Source organism: Hypanus sabinus, chromosome X1 (genome assembly GCF_030144855.1).
Source record: "Hypanus sabinus isolate sHypSab1 chromosome X1, sHypSab1.hap1, whole genome shotgun sequence".
NCBI lineage: Eukaryota > Metazoa > Chordata > Chondrichthyes > Myliobatiformes > Dasyatidae > Hypanus > Hypanus sabinus.
In genome coordinates, this window is record NC_082738.1 from 3,710,539 (window position 1) to 3,722,868 (window position 12,330).

The window sequence follows — 12,330 nt, forward strand, 5'->3', positions numbered from 1 at the left end:
ATATGATAAATATACAGCCTATATAAAGTAGAACTATTGTAGGTACGGTTTAGTTTCACTTATCAAAATCAGGAAGACAGCGAGCCAAAATTGATTTGGAGAAAAAAATCGGCACGTACACGCATGAGCAAACAACTGCCCGCACCAGGCTTCATGGTCATGGTAGTCTTTCTCAGGGTAAACACACGTATAAAGCGGGTGTCTTCGTAAAAGCGGAACTCCTCTTTGGTTAGCGAAAGCAGGTACTAAGGTAGGTCTTTCGTAACAGCGAGTTGTCGTAAAGTGAACGTTCGAAAAACGGGCCACCTGTATTCATATTAAACTAGTTAATAAGTGGGGCAGCAAAGTGATATAACAGCTAGTGCTGTTTGTAATTTACATATTCTTTCTGTGAATATGTGGGTTTCCTCCAGGTGCATGAGTTTCTTCCCACACTGAAAGGTGTGCAAGCAGTGAAGTTAATTTTGCCTAGTCTGTAGGTGAGAGGCAGAGTCTTGGGAATGAAATGAGATTAGTGTCGGGTTAGACTCAGGAGTTTGCTAGTGTTCTGAGAACCTGTTTCTGTGCTCAGTGACTCTGTCAATGCATGTAAGAATTGTATTTAACATACTGGTTAATGTAGTTGTACGTGTGCTCATTTGATTTTTAATCTGGAAGTATTTAGTGAGACTGGGTCCAGGGTAAATGGTGTGTTCTTCATGCCAAATGTGGGAACTTTGGGCGACCTCCAGTTTCCCAAGTACTCTGAGCTGCAGCTCCTTAGAGACTGTGTTAAGAAACTGGAGCTGTAGCTGGATAACCTTCAGCTCGAACAGGAGAGGGAGGTGACAGCTACAGGAAGGTAGTCACCAGTAAGGGAATAGGCAGAGTACCCCTGTGACGATTCCCCTAAATAACAATTACATTGGATGACAATTTTTTCCAAAGTGTTGCTTCTTCAGAATTTTTTTTGTTTATGATAGGCTGCTTGAAGATGAACACAAATATAATTTCAGACTATTTGTATCACGTAGGAATTTGGAGAAGCAACAAATTAACTTTTATTGAATATAATATGTTTTATTGTGTAATAGCGTTGATGCTTTGCAATAGTTCAACTCAGTTAAAGATACTTTGTTAATGATTTTCATTTGTACTCAGTGTCTGAGGCTTCTTGCTTCAGTGTCCAACAATAATTTGCCAGCATTGATGGATTCCAGTTGCCCTGGTATCTTTTCTCCATGACCGCAATGTCCTGGTGAAACCTTTCACCATGCTCATCACTAACAGCACCAAGATTTTCAGGGAAGAAGTCTAAATGGGAATGCAGAAAATGTATCTTTAGTGACACCTTGCATTTCATGGTTTTATATGCTTGAAGCATGCTTTCAACCAGCTGCATGTAGTTCGGTGCTCTGTCGATGCCAAGAAAAATTTCAACAACTTCCTTGAATGCCTTCCATGTGATTTTCTCCGGTCCCACGAGAAATTCTTCAAATTGCCTGTCATTGATGACCTGTTTGATTTGTGGACCAACAAAAATGCTTTCCTTAATCTGGGCATCAGTTATTCTGGGAAGCATCCATCTCAAATATCAAAATCCTTCATAGAAATGTTTGTGCCTGGTGATAGCAAATTCCATCCTTACAGTCCTGAACCCAATAATTATTACTAAACCCGTCCTGCCATGCAGCAGCCATACTGCCCAAGCATGCCTGGACAAGATAGGAAACTTTCCAGCTTACATTGTAGGCAACATTTTAATTGACTTGAATTATGAATTGAAATAATAAACATAAGTTTATTTAAAAAATGATGCATGATAGGGAAATTTCATGGTGATTTTCATGATCAGTAGCCCAAGATTCATAAGATACACCTAAAGGTATTCAGGAAGCAAAATCTTTGTTGTCCAGTGTTATACAACTGTGGATACGTTGGGGAGGATGACCTACCATAGGAAAGCTGCGACACTGAGCCTGGCAACATAGCCTAGAAGGAAAACATGGGAGAAGAGGAGTGCAGTAATCAGAATCAGGTTTATTATCACTGGCATTTGATGTGAAATTTGTTAATTTAGCAGCTGCAGTTCAATGCAATACATAATTCAATAGATTTAATAGTTAGGGAAGCAATATTTTCTGTGGATGTGAAAGAGACACGTAGATGGTCTTTTGCCTCCCAGGTGCCAGAGTCAGGTATATCTCAGGTCAGATCCACAAGATTCTAAAGGGGGAGACTGAGCAACCGAATTTCATGCTGCATATTGGTACCAATGACATAGTTGGGGTCGCAGGATGAGGTGCTGAAGAGAGGATATAGGGAGCCAGATAGGAAGCTGAAGTGTGTACACGTCCATAGATTGCTGAAATTTCAGAATAAGAATCAGGTTTATTACCATCGGTATAGGTCCATAAGACCATAGCAGATATAGGACCAGAAGTAGGCCAGTCGGCCCATCAAGTCTGGTTGCGAAATTTGTTAACTTAGCAGCAGCAGTACAATACAATACATAATAAATGCTAAAAAAGTATATCAATTACAGTAAGTATATATGTGTATTAAATAGAACCTAGAAATTTACAGGACGTTACAGGCCCTTCAGTCCCCAATGTTGTGCTGACCATGTAACCTGCTCTAGAAACTACCTAGAATTACCCTACCACTTAGCCTTCTATATTGCTAAGCTCCATGTACCTGTCTAAGATTCTCTTAAAAGACCCTATTGTATCCACTTCCACCAAGGTCTTATAGTTAAATTAAGAACAGTGCAAAAACAGAAATAATATTTTTAAAAAATGGAGTATCCATAGGTTTAATGGATTCATAGGAATCGGATGGCAGAGGGGAAGAAGCTGTTGGTGAATCACTGAGTGTGTGCCTTCAGGCTCCTGTACCTCCTACCTGACAGTAACAGTGAGAAAAGGGCATGCCCTGGGTGATGGGGGACCTTAATATAGATGCTGGCTTTCTGAGGCAATGCTCCTTTAAGATGCCTTGGGTACTACGGAGGCTAGTACCCATGATGGGACTGATTAATTTTACAACTTTCTGTAACTTTTTTGATCTTGTGCAGTACCTGTCATACCAGCCTGTGATGCAGCCTGTCAAAATGCTCTTCATACTACTTCTAGAGAAGTTTTCGAGTATTTTAGGTGGCAAGCCAAATCTCCTCAACTTCCTAATGAAATATAGCCACTGTCCGGCCGCCTTTACAGCTGCTTCAATGTGTTGGGTCCAGGTTAGATCCTCAGAGATGCTGACACCCAGGAACTTGAAACTGCTCACTCACTCATGTTATCACCAATCCGCATAGATTGTGGTCTTCCGGTTAGGAAGTCGAGGATCCAGTTGCAGAGGCCAGATTCTGTAGGTTATTGACCAGGACTGTGGGAATTGTGGTGTTGATAGGGTTGTTACAACAGCATACGGTGTGTTGGTCTTCATTAGTCATGAAATTGAGTTCAAGAGCTGTGCAATAATTTTGCAACTGTATCAAACCCTGGTTAGATCACACGTGGAATATTGTGCTGAGTTCTTTTCACCTAGTTTTCAGAAGAATGTGGAAGCTTTAGAGAGGGTGCAGAGGAGATTTATCAGGATGCTGCCTGGGCAAATGGGCACGTTTTATAAAGGCAGGTTGAGCAAGCTAGTGCTTTTCTCCTTGGAGTGAAGGAGGTGGCTTGATGGCAGTGTACAATGATAAGAGGCACAGATCAAGTGGATAGCCAGAATCAATTCTCCAGGGTGGAAATGGTTAATAGAAGCAGGCGTAATTTTAAGGTGATTGGAGGAAAGTACAGGGGTGGGGGTGGGGAGAATGTCAGAGTTAAGTTTTTTTACACAGTGCTGTGGGCGTGTTGAACATGCTACTGGGGTGGTGGTAGAGGCAGGTACATTAGAGGCAGATGGATGATAGAAAAATTGAGGGCTATGTAGGAGGGAAGAGTTAAATTGATCTTAGAGTAGGTTAAAATATTGACGCAATATTGTGGGCTGAAGGGCATATACTGTGCTGTAATATTCTATCTTCTATTTTGCCCCTTTTTAAGTTAAACTTCCTCATTAGACTTGGAAGGTGCTAAAGCAGAATATTAGCTATAGAGATGGTGATATTTTTTTCTTCTTCTATGAGATTCCATTTGCATTGAATTTCACAATTGGGACCAGATTATGACAGTGGATACGTGCCTCTTGCAAACGGACACTTGTAGATTCTTATCAGATTCTTTTGTCTTGAAGTGGATTCTTTACTCTCTTCATATTTCATATCTGCCTGATACAGGTAGATACTTTATTGATCCCAAAAGAAATTAGTGTCACAGTAGCGTTACAAGTGCACAGATATCCAAGTATTAGATGAGAATTCAAAAAGAATAAAAAAAGTTACCTTAAAATAAAATGTACAAGATTTACAATTCAAAGATTACAAGATTTACCAGATTTCCAAGTTCACACTGATACAATGGTAATGCAAGAATAGCTATAATATTATACAGTAATGGGTGCACATTCACACCATCCAGGTAAGAAGTGATGGTAATATTGCACAGAGAGTCCGCAATAGCCTAGTGTGATAAACAGAGTTAAACAGAGCTCTGGTAAACGGAGGCTGACAGGAGGGGTCATCACTTCCGCGGCTATAGGTTGACTCATATAGAGCCTAATGGCCGAGGGTAAGTATGAACTCATGTTGCACTCTTTGGAGCAGCACAGCTGTCTTAGTCTATTACTGAAAGTGCTCCTCTGTTCAGCCAAGGTGGCATGCAGAGAGTGAGAAACATTGTCCAGAATTTCCAGGATTTTCCGGAGAGCCCTTTGTTCTACCACAGCCTCCAGTGTGTCCAGTTTGACTGCTATAACAGAGCCAGCCTTTCCAATCAGTTTATTGAGCCTGTTGGCATCACCTGTGTTGATGCCATTGCCCCAGCACACCACCACATAGAAGATTGTACTGGTGATAAGACTGGTAGAACATGTGAAGGAGAGGCCTGTATACTCCAAAGGACCTCAGTCTCCTCAGGAGGTAAAGGCAACTCTGGCCCTTCTTGTACACAGCCTCTGCTTCACTCAGGTCTGTCATCTAGGTGCACCCCCAGGTACTTGTAGGTCCTCACCACCAATAGTAACAGGGAGCAGTGCAGGCCCAGTCTTCCTAAAGTCCATCACCATCTCATTTGTCTTACTGATGTTGAGCTGCAAATGATTCAGATTATACCATTTGACAAAGTCTTCCACCAGGGTCTTGTATTCATCCTCCTGTCCTCCCTTTATACACCCAACTGTTGCTGAGTGATCAGAGAATTTCTGTAGGTGTCATGACACAGTGTTGTATCTAAAGTCCAAGGTATACAGGGTAAACAGGGAGGGAGCCAATACAGTCCCCCGTGGGATTCCAGTGCTGCTTAAATATTAAATCTGCTTGGGTTTAAACTTTAAATGTCATCAGAACTAAATTAAAAACACATTGTTATTGGTATCGTTATGGCAATTGTCAATTATTTCTATTTCAAATCCACTAGTAATGCATTGGACAGAGATTTACTTTTCTGCCTCTGCGAAATGTATAAAGTATAGCACTGTTAATATCATCTGATGTGTTGAGGCCCACTAAACTTATCTGCATAACAGAATATGCAGCTGAACTACAAATACACAGGGCGGTACAGAAAATGCAAAATCACAGATCCAGGAACACTTGCAACATTTCAATAAGTCCCAGTGAGGGGTGTACCAGCCACCAGACAGAAAAATGAACAATTGGAGACACAAAATGCTCAGTCATTTTCTTGAGACCATTTGCTGCTTGCTCCAATAATAAATCCAAAAAATGACATTGCCTCAGTTTGACACAAAACCTTAAAGCATTCCATAAGGTCAGCATATTTCCATGTCTTTTCTACGTGTGCTTTCACTAGTGAAACAGTGCTTTTTTAAAAACTTAACTGTTATGTTAACGACTGCAACAACTCTGGGAAGGAGTGGTGGTAGTTTTATTTCCTGAACTTTATAACTATAAATTCCAACTGCAGTTCATCAAAATACATGGGTAGAAAAAGTAACAACAATTGTGCTATATTTTAAAACAATGCAGTCAAACTAATATCTGAGTTAATAGTGACAAGCAGCTTACATGGTATATGTTGCCTCTGGGCTTGAAGAAATAACATTCCAATTATATCCAGTGTTCTTTAATGCAGTATTCTTTTCATTTTTGTGTGGTAATCTGAACACACATTGATCTTGCCTGTGTCTGCATTGTACTTTGCTATATATAAGAGTATAAAACATAAGATTTTTGAGTAGGAGTAGGCTATTCAGCCCCTCATATCAGCTCCCTACCATTCAATGAGAATTAGTATAATTTGATCAAAATCTCAACTCCTACCTGTGCTGATTAACTGTCCGAAGTATTTGCCGATATCTTTAACCTCTCGCTTTGGCAGTGTGAGTTACCCACTTGCTTTAACCAGGCTCCAATTATACCGGTACCTAAGAAGAATGTGATAACCTGGCCCAGTGACTATCACAGAGCAGCACTTGAATCCACTGTGATGAAGTATTTTGAGAGGTTACTGATAAAATATATCAACACTTGCCAAAGAAATGACTTGCAACTGCTCCATTTTGCCTAGCGGAGCAACATGTCCACAGCAGATGCCATCCCATTGGTTCTGGAACATCTGAATAGCAAAGGTGCATACATCAGAATGCTCTTTATCAACTACAGCTCAGCATTCAATACATCCCCTAAAAACTAACTGGTAATCTTTAAGACCTTGGCCTCAACAGTTCATGTGCAATTGAATCCTCAATTTCTTTCATTTGGATTGGCAACATCATCTCCACAATCTCTATCAGCACAAATACACCGCAAGGCTGTGTGCTTAGCCCCCTGTTCTACTTGCTTTACACTTATGACTGTGAGGCTAAACATAGCTCCAATGCTGTATTTATATTTGCTGATGACACCTTTGATTCAGCCAATGATAACTGTGATGATGAATCAGCATACAGGTGGGAGATTGAAAATCTGGCTGAGTGATGCCAAAACAACTGCCTACTCAATGTCACCAAGACCGATTATTGACCAAGAGGAGGAAACCAGAGGTCCATGAGCCAGTCTTCATCGGTGGAGAGGGTCAGCAGCTTTAAATTCCTCGGTGTTATAATTTCAGAGGATCTGTCCTGGACCCAACATGTAAGTGCAATTATGAAGAGAGCACAGCAGCACCTCTACTTGCTTAGAAGTTTGCATAGACCTCTAAAACTTTGACAAACTTCTATAGATATGTGGCGTTGCATCATAGAATATGTTGACGGGTTGCATCATAGCCTGGTATAGAAACTCCAATGCCCTTGAATGAAAAATCCCATTAAAATAGTGGATACAGCCCAGTCCATCATGGGTAAAGCCCTACCCATCACTGAGCATGTTTTCATGAAGTGTTGTCGCAGGAAAGCAGCATCACCACCCAGGCCATGCTCTCTTCTTGCTGCTGCCATCAGGAAGAAGGTACAGGAGACTCATGGCTCACACCACAGGTTCAGGAGCAGTTATTAACCTTCAACCATCAGGTTCCTGACCAGAAGGGGTAACTTTACTCAACTTCACTTGCCCCATCATTGAACTGTTCCCATTAACTATGGGTTCACTTTCAAGGACTCCTCATCTCATATTCTCAATATCTATTGTTTATTTATTTGCATAGTTTGTTGTCTTTTGCACACTAGTTTGTCCGTTCTGTTGGGAGTGGTCATTTATTGAGTGTTATGGTCATTGGATTTATTGAGTGCAAGGATATGAAAATCAGGGTTATATATGGTGACATATGTGCACTTTGATAATAAATTTACTCTGATTTTCATACCTTAATGCCTAAAAATCCACATGTCAGCTTTGGACATATTTCATAATTCAGCAGTGCTATCTCAGGCACAAGTGCTTTTGGAAAGATTAAATCTAAGTGGTTTTGTGGGTATCATTTCAAGTTGCTTTAATAGTGATATTGATGGTGCTCAAGGAGTCAAAGCTTGCTATTAAAGATTTATTAATCAATATTGGAATAAAATTGTTTCCAGATATTTGTATAATTAAAAAGCTGACCAATTTCTCAGCTTGGTGCTAAGAGATGAACATAAAGAAATGCCACGTTGTGTGAATGGCAGAGGGGTGTGCTCTCACAAAATCTGCTGTACAATGAGAAGCTTATCATTATTAGGCCTATCATTAGGCCTGTCTGATTCCCTCTTTACAGCACTACGTTTATTGTACAGCAGCTAAAATTGACACACACAGCCTGAGTTTCATCCAAGTGAGGAGATTGGGTGGAATTATCTGGACTAGAACTACTTTCATGGAAAGCACAAGCAAAATCAGTTGATGGGGCAAAGTGGACATATTGAAAATTTAGGAAATTTATCCTTTTGTAGATGTTTATGCAAATATGGAATATGTACTAGTGTTTGGAATTATCTGTCTGGATGGCTTTCTAAACAAAGCTTCTTTTGCTGTTGCAGCACAAAAAATGCTGGAAGAGCTTAACAGGTTAATACACAAAATGTCAATGGTCCACTTCCCTCCATAGATGCTGCCTGACCTACTGAGTTCCTCCTGCATTTTGTGTGTTGCTCCAGATTTCCAGCAACTATAGTCTCTGGAGTCTTTTTTTAAAATTGTATCTCAGTACATGTCACAATATTAAGCCAATTGCCATATACATAATTGTAGCAGATTCTCCAAATTATTCAAAGAGGGAGTTTAGTTATTTGAAAAATATTATTGGAAGAGATTACATCGTGTGGAGGACTAACTCAAAGCAGTTCCAGTGGGCTGTATGGTTTTTAATTTCCAGCATCTTTGGCCACTAGTCATTCTGGTACTGCCAGAGGCAATGTGAAAAAGTACCTGTTCATCATAAAGAGATTCTCTACTTCCCCAAAGGCAACAATACTGGCCCCTACATTCCTTGTGTTCACGGTAAGGCTACTAAAAAGGTGGCACTGTAGCGTAAAGATATGGGCTGGGATGTGGAATTCCCAAATGTTTTAGTGTCAGAATACTGACACAGATAATTGTCAAGTCAAGTTTATTGTTATCTAACTATAGGCATGCATACCGTCAAATGCGACAATGTTTCTCCAGACCAGGGTGTCAACCACAGTAGTATACATGGCACATGGTAACTTGGGAAAAGAAAGGATAAAATCTGCAGGTGAATTATGCATAAATAAAGTAAATTCATAAATATTGTAGAGTAAAGAACAAATTAGCTCTCAATTGTTGAGGTAAATGTAAAAATGATCATGGAGCCTTCAGATAACAGGCAAATAGAAAAATATGATTTCTTAATCATATTTCCTACAAAAGGTAGTGGATTCAGCCCAGTACATCAAAGGTAAAGCCCTCCTAACCATTGAGCACTTCTACATGAAATGCTGTCATAGGAAAGCAGCATCCATCATCAGAGATCCTCACCACCAGGACATGCTCTCTTCTCACTGCTGCCATTAGGGAGCTGGTACAAGAGCCTTAGGACTCACGACACCAGGTCCAGGAACAGTTACTACCCCTGAACCATCAGGCTCTCGAATAAAAGGGAATAACTACACTCACTTGCCCCATCACTGAGATGTTACCCCAGTGATCTCACTTATCTCATTGCCTCGTGTTCTAATTATTTATTGCTATTTATTTGTATTTGCATTTGCACAGTTTGTTGTCTTCTGCACTCCTGTTAATCTTTCATTGATCTTTTTAGTTACTACTATAGATTTGTTGAGTATGCCCACAGGAAAATGAATCTCAGGGTTGTATATGGTGACATACATGTACTTTGTTAGTAAAATTTACTTTGAATTTTGAACTTTATTTAAACTTGAGGAAAATAGGGAATGGTCAGAGTAGAACAAAGATACTGAGTAAAATAGTTGAATGAGGTGCAGGACTAATTCAATCCTGGTTATTTATGAACTATTTAACAACTTTGCTTACAAGAGATTGACAATGCTAAATCCTGAAATACACAACTTTAATCCTAAAGGTCTTTTCATCTCTTATTGTTTGATTTCCCTCTAACTTCCAATAATGCTACTATCAGGAACAGCTTTAATGAAGGATAGGTACAAAGATTTTCATCTTTTTAAATAAATTGTGAGTGACACTGCAAGAAGAAGAAGAGCCTTGATGTTAGAAGTGATTAGTTTTTTTCATTGTAATTATGATGTTTCTTTCTCATTTAGGTGCCAAGAGTCAACCATGTGTCCAGTTCCAAAGGAAGAATGTTAGGCTTCCAGAAAACACTTCGTACAGTGATCTGTCTGCCTTTTTAACAACAACCACCGATGAAGTGGAAAGATTCCCCTATCTCTTGGGCTATGAAACTGATAAAACAGGTAAAAAATGGATTTTGAGTTGCTGGGGAATTGGAGGCATTTGTCGTAAATGAAAGCAGAAAGTCACTGATATAATGATGCAACATTGAAAGTCAAACCATTACTTCTTATGATATGCACCCCCACCTTACATAGTTTATTTGCCATTTTATTTTGCCTCAGTGGCCACTTTGAGGTACACCTGTACACCTACGCATTCATGCAAATATCTAATCAGTCAATCATGTAGCAGCAAGTGATGCATAAAAGCATGCAGACATAGTCAAGAGGTTCAGTTGTTGTTCAGACCAAACATCAGAATTGGGAAGAAATGTGATCTCAGTGGCTTGAAATATGGAATGATTGTTGATGCCGAACAGAATGGTTTGAGTTTCTGAGAAACTGCTGATCTCCTGGAATATTCCCACACAAGTTTCTGGAGTTTAGAGAATGGCATGGAGAAGAAAACACCCAGTGAATGGCAGTACTGTGGGTGAAAACGTCTTGTTAATGAGAGAGGTCAGAGGAGAATAGCCAGACTGGTTCAAGCTGACTGGAAGGCGACAGTAACTCTAATAACCACACCACAACAGAAGTGGATGGGCTACAGCGGCAGAAGACAATGAACATTCAGGAGGTACCAAATAAAGTGGCCACTGAGTGTATATTTCATTTTTTTCTGTTTCTCTTCAATATAAATAAAATTTACCTAATATACCTGTGGATAGATATTATACAAAGGCAGGGAGGATTGGCAAAATCTAGACAACGTTGGAGATAGAGCAGATTAGGCATATCTGTGAAGGAAGAGTAAAGAGTTAACATTTCCTGTCAGAAACCTTTCATCAGAATTGGAAAAGGATGGAAACCTGTGTATGTTCAGATGTAGACAGGTGTGTGGGTGGAGAAAGTGGGGATTACCTGTGATTGGGTGGACACTCAGATTGTCCATGTAAGTAACTGCTTCTAGTGTTTCTGTTGCTAAGAGCTTGGAATGAATACTACTTATTGCTGATGTGTTTAGAGAAATGGTAAGTGAAGAGTCAGGGGGCAGGATAATATTCTGAAACAGAGATACATAATACAGCAGCTGCTAGAAATCTGGAGTAAGAAGGTTGGAGATATATGAAACAGGTATTGCATCTATAGTACTGTGCACATCTATAGAAATTCTTTAAAGTGAAAATTCTTTCAAAAATAATAAAATGAAAAGTTTCTAAATCTCAAAAAATGCTATAAAGAGCAGTGAACAATAGAAAAAAACTAAATTAAATCAATATTTGGTGTGACAATCATTTGCCTTTAAAACTATATCTATTCTCTTAAGTACACTGTTATTGGCGCGTGGCCTAGTGGATAAGGCATTGGTCTAGTGATCTGAAGGTCACTGGTTCGAGCCTCAGCTGAGGCAGCATGTTGTGTCCTTGAGCAAGGCACTTAACAACACATTGCTCTGTGACGACACTGGTGCCAAGCTGCATGGGTCCTAGTGCCCTTCCCTTGGACAACATCGGTGGCATGGAGAGGGGAAGGCTTGCAGCTTGGGCAACTACCAGTCTCCCATGCAACCCTGCCCAGGCCTGTGCCTTGGAAACCTTCCAAAGCGCAAATCTATGGTCTCACGAGACTAACAGATGCCTATAAACGCTGTTATACAGTTTTAATAGAAAATAGGCTGGTAGGTTGTTCCAAATATCTTGGAGAAGTTACCACAGTTCTAGTATGGACTTTAGCTGTCTCACTTGGTTCTGTCTCTCCAGATAATCCTAGAGAGCCTTGATGTTGTTGAGGTCAGGGCTCTGTAAAGGCCATATAATCTGAAACCATCTTTTTAAACAATCTAGGGGGCCTAAGACTTTTGCACAGTACTGTATGAAGTGAGAAAATCACAAACTAATGTTGCAGATGGGGGATATTTCTTCAAATTTGGCCATAAACAGGGAAGGCTGGTTATATAATTTTTTTGAATTCAATAAT

General features: G+C 40.0%; 1 protein-coding gene and 1 long non-coding RNA gene across 4 annotated transcripts in view; one reads left to right on the forward strand and one right to left on the reverse strand.

Annotated features, from left to right (window-relative positions):
- Positions 1 to 12,330, forward strand: part of fam171a2a (family with sequence similarity 171 member A2a) — a 270,163-nt gene that overhangs the window by 161,476 nt on the left and 96,357 nt on the right. For all 3 annotated transcript variants that reach the window (XM_059955684.1, XM_059955685.1, XM_059955683.1), the window contains one exon: positions 10,222 to 10,374. In XM_059955684.1, coding sequence (XP_059811667.1) covers positions 10,222 to 10,374 — 153 coding nt within the window. The remainder of the gene's footprint in view (positions 1 to 10,221; positions 10,375 to 12,330) is intronic.
- The window catches only part of LOC132384534 (uncharacterized), a 59,242-nt gene that overhangs the window by 29,273 nt on the left and 17,639 nt on the right, over positions 1 to 12,330 (reverse strand). The gene's annotated exons all lie outside the window — the stretch shown is intronic.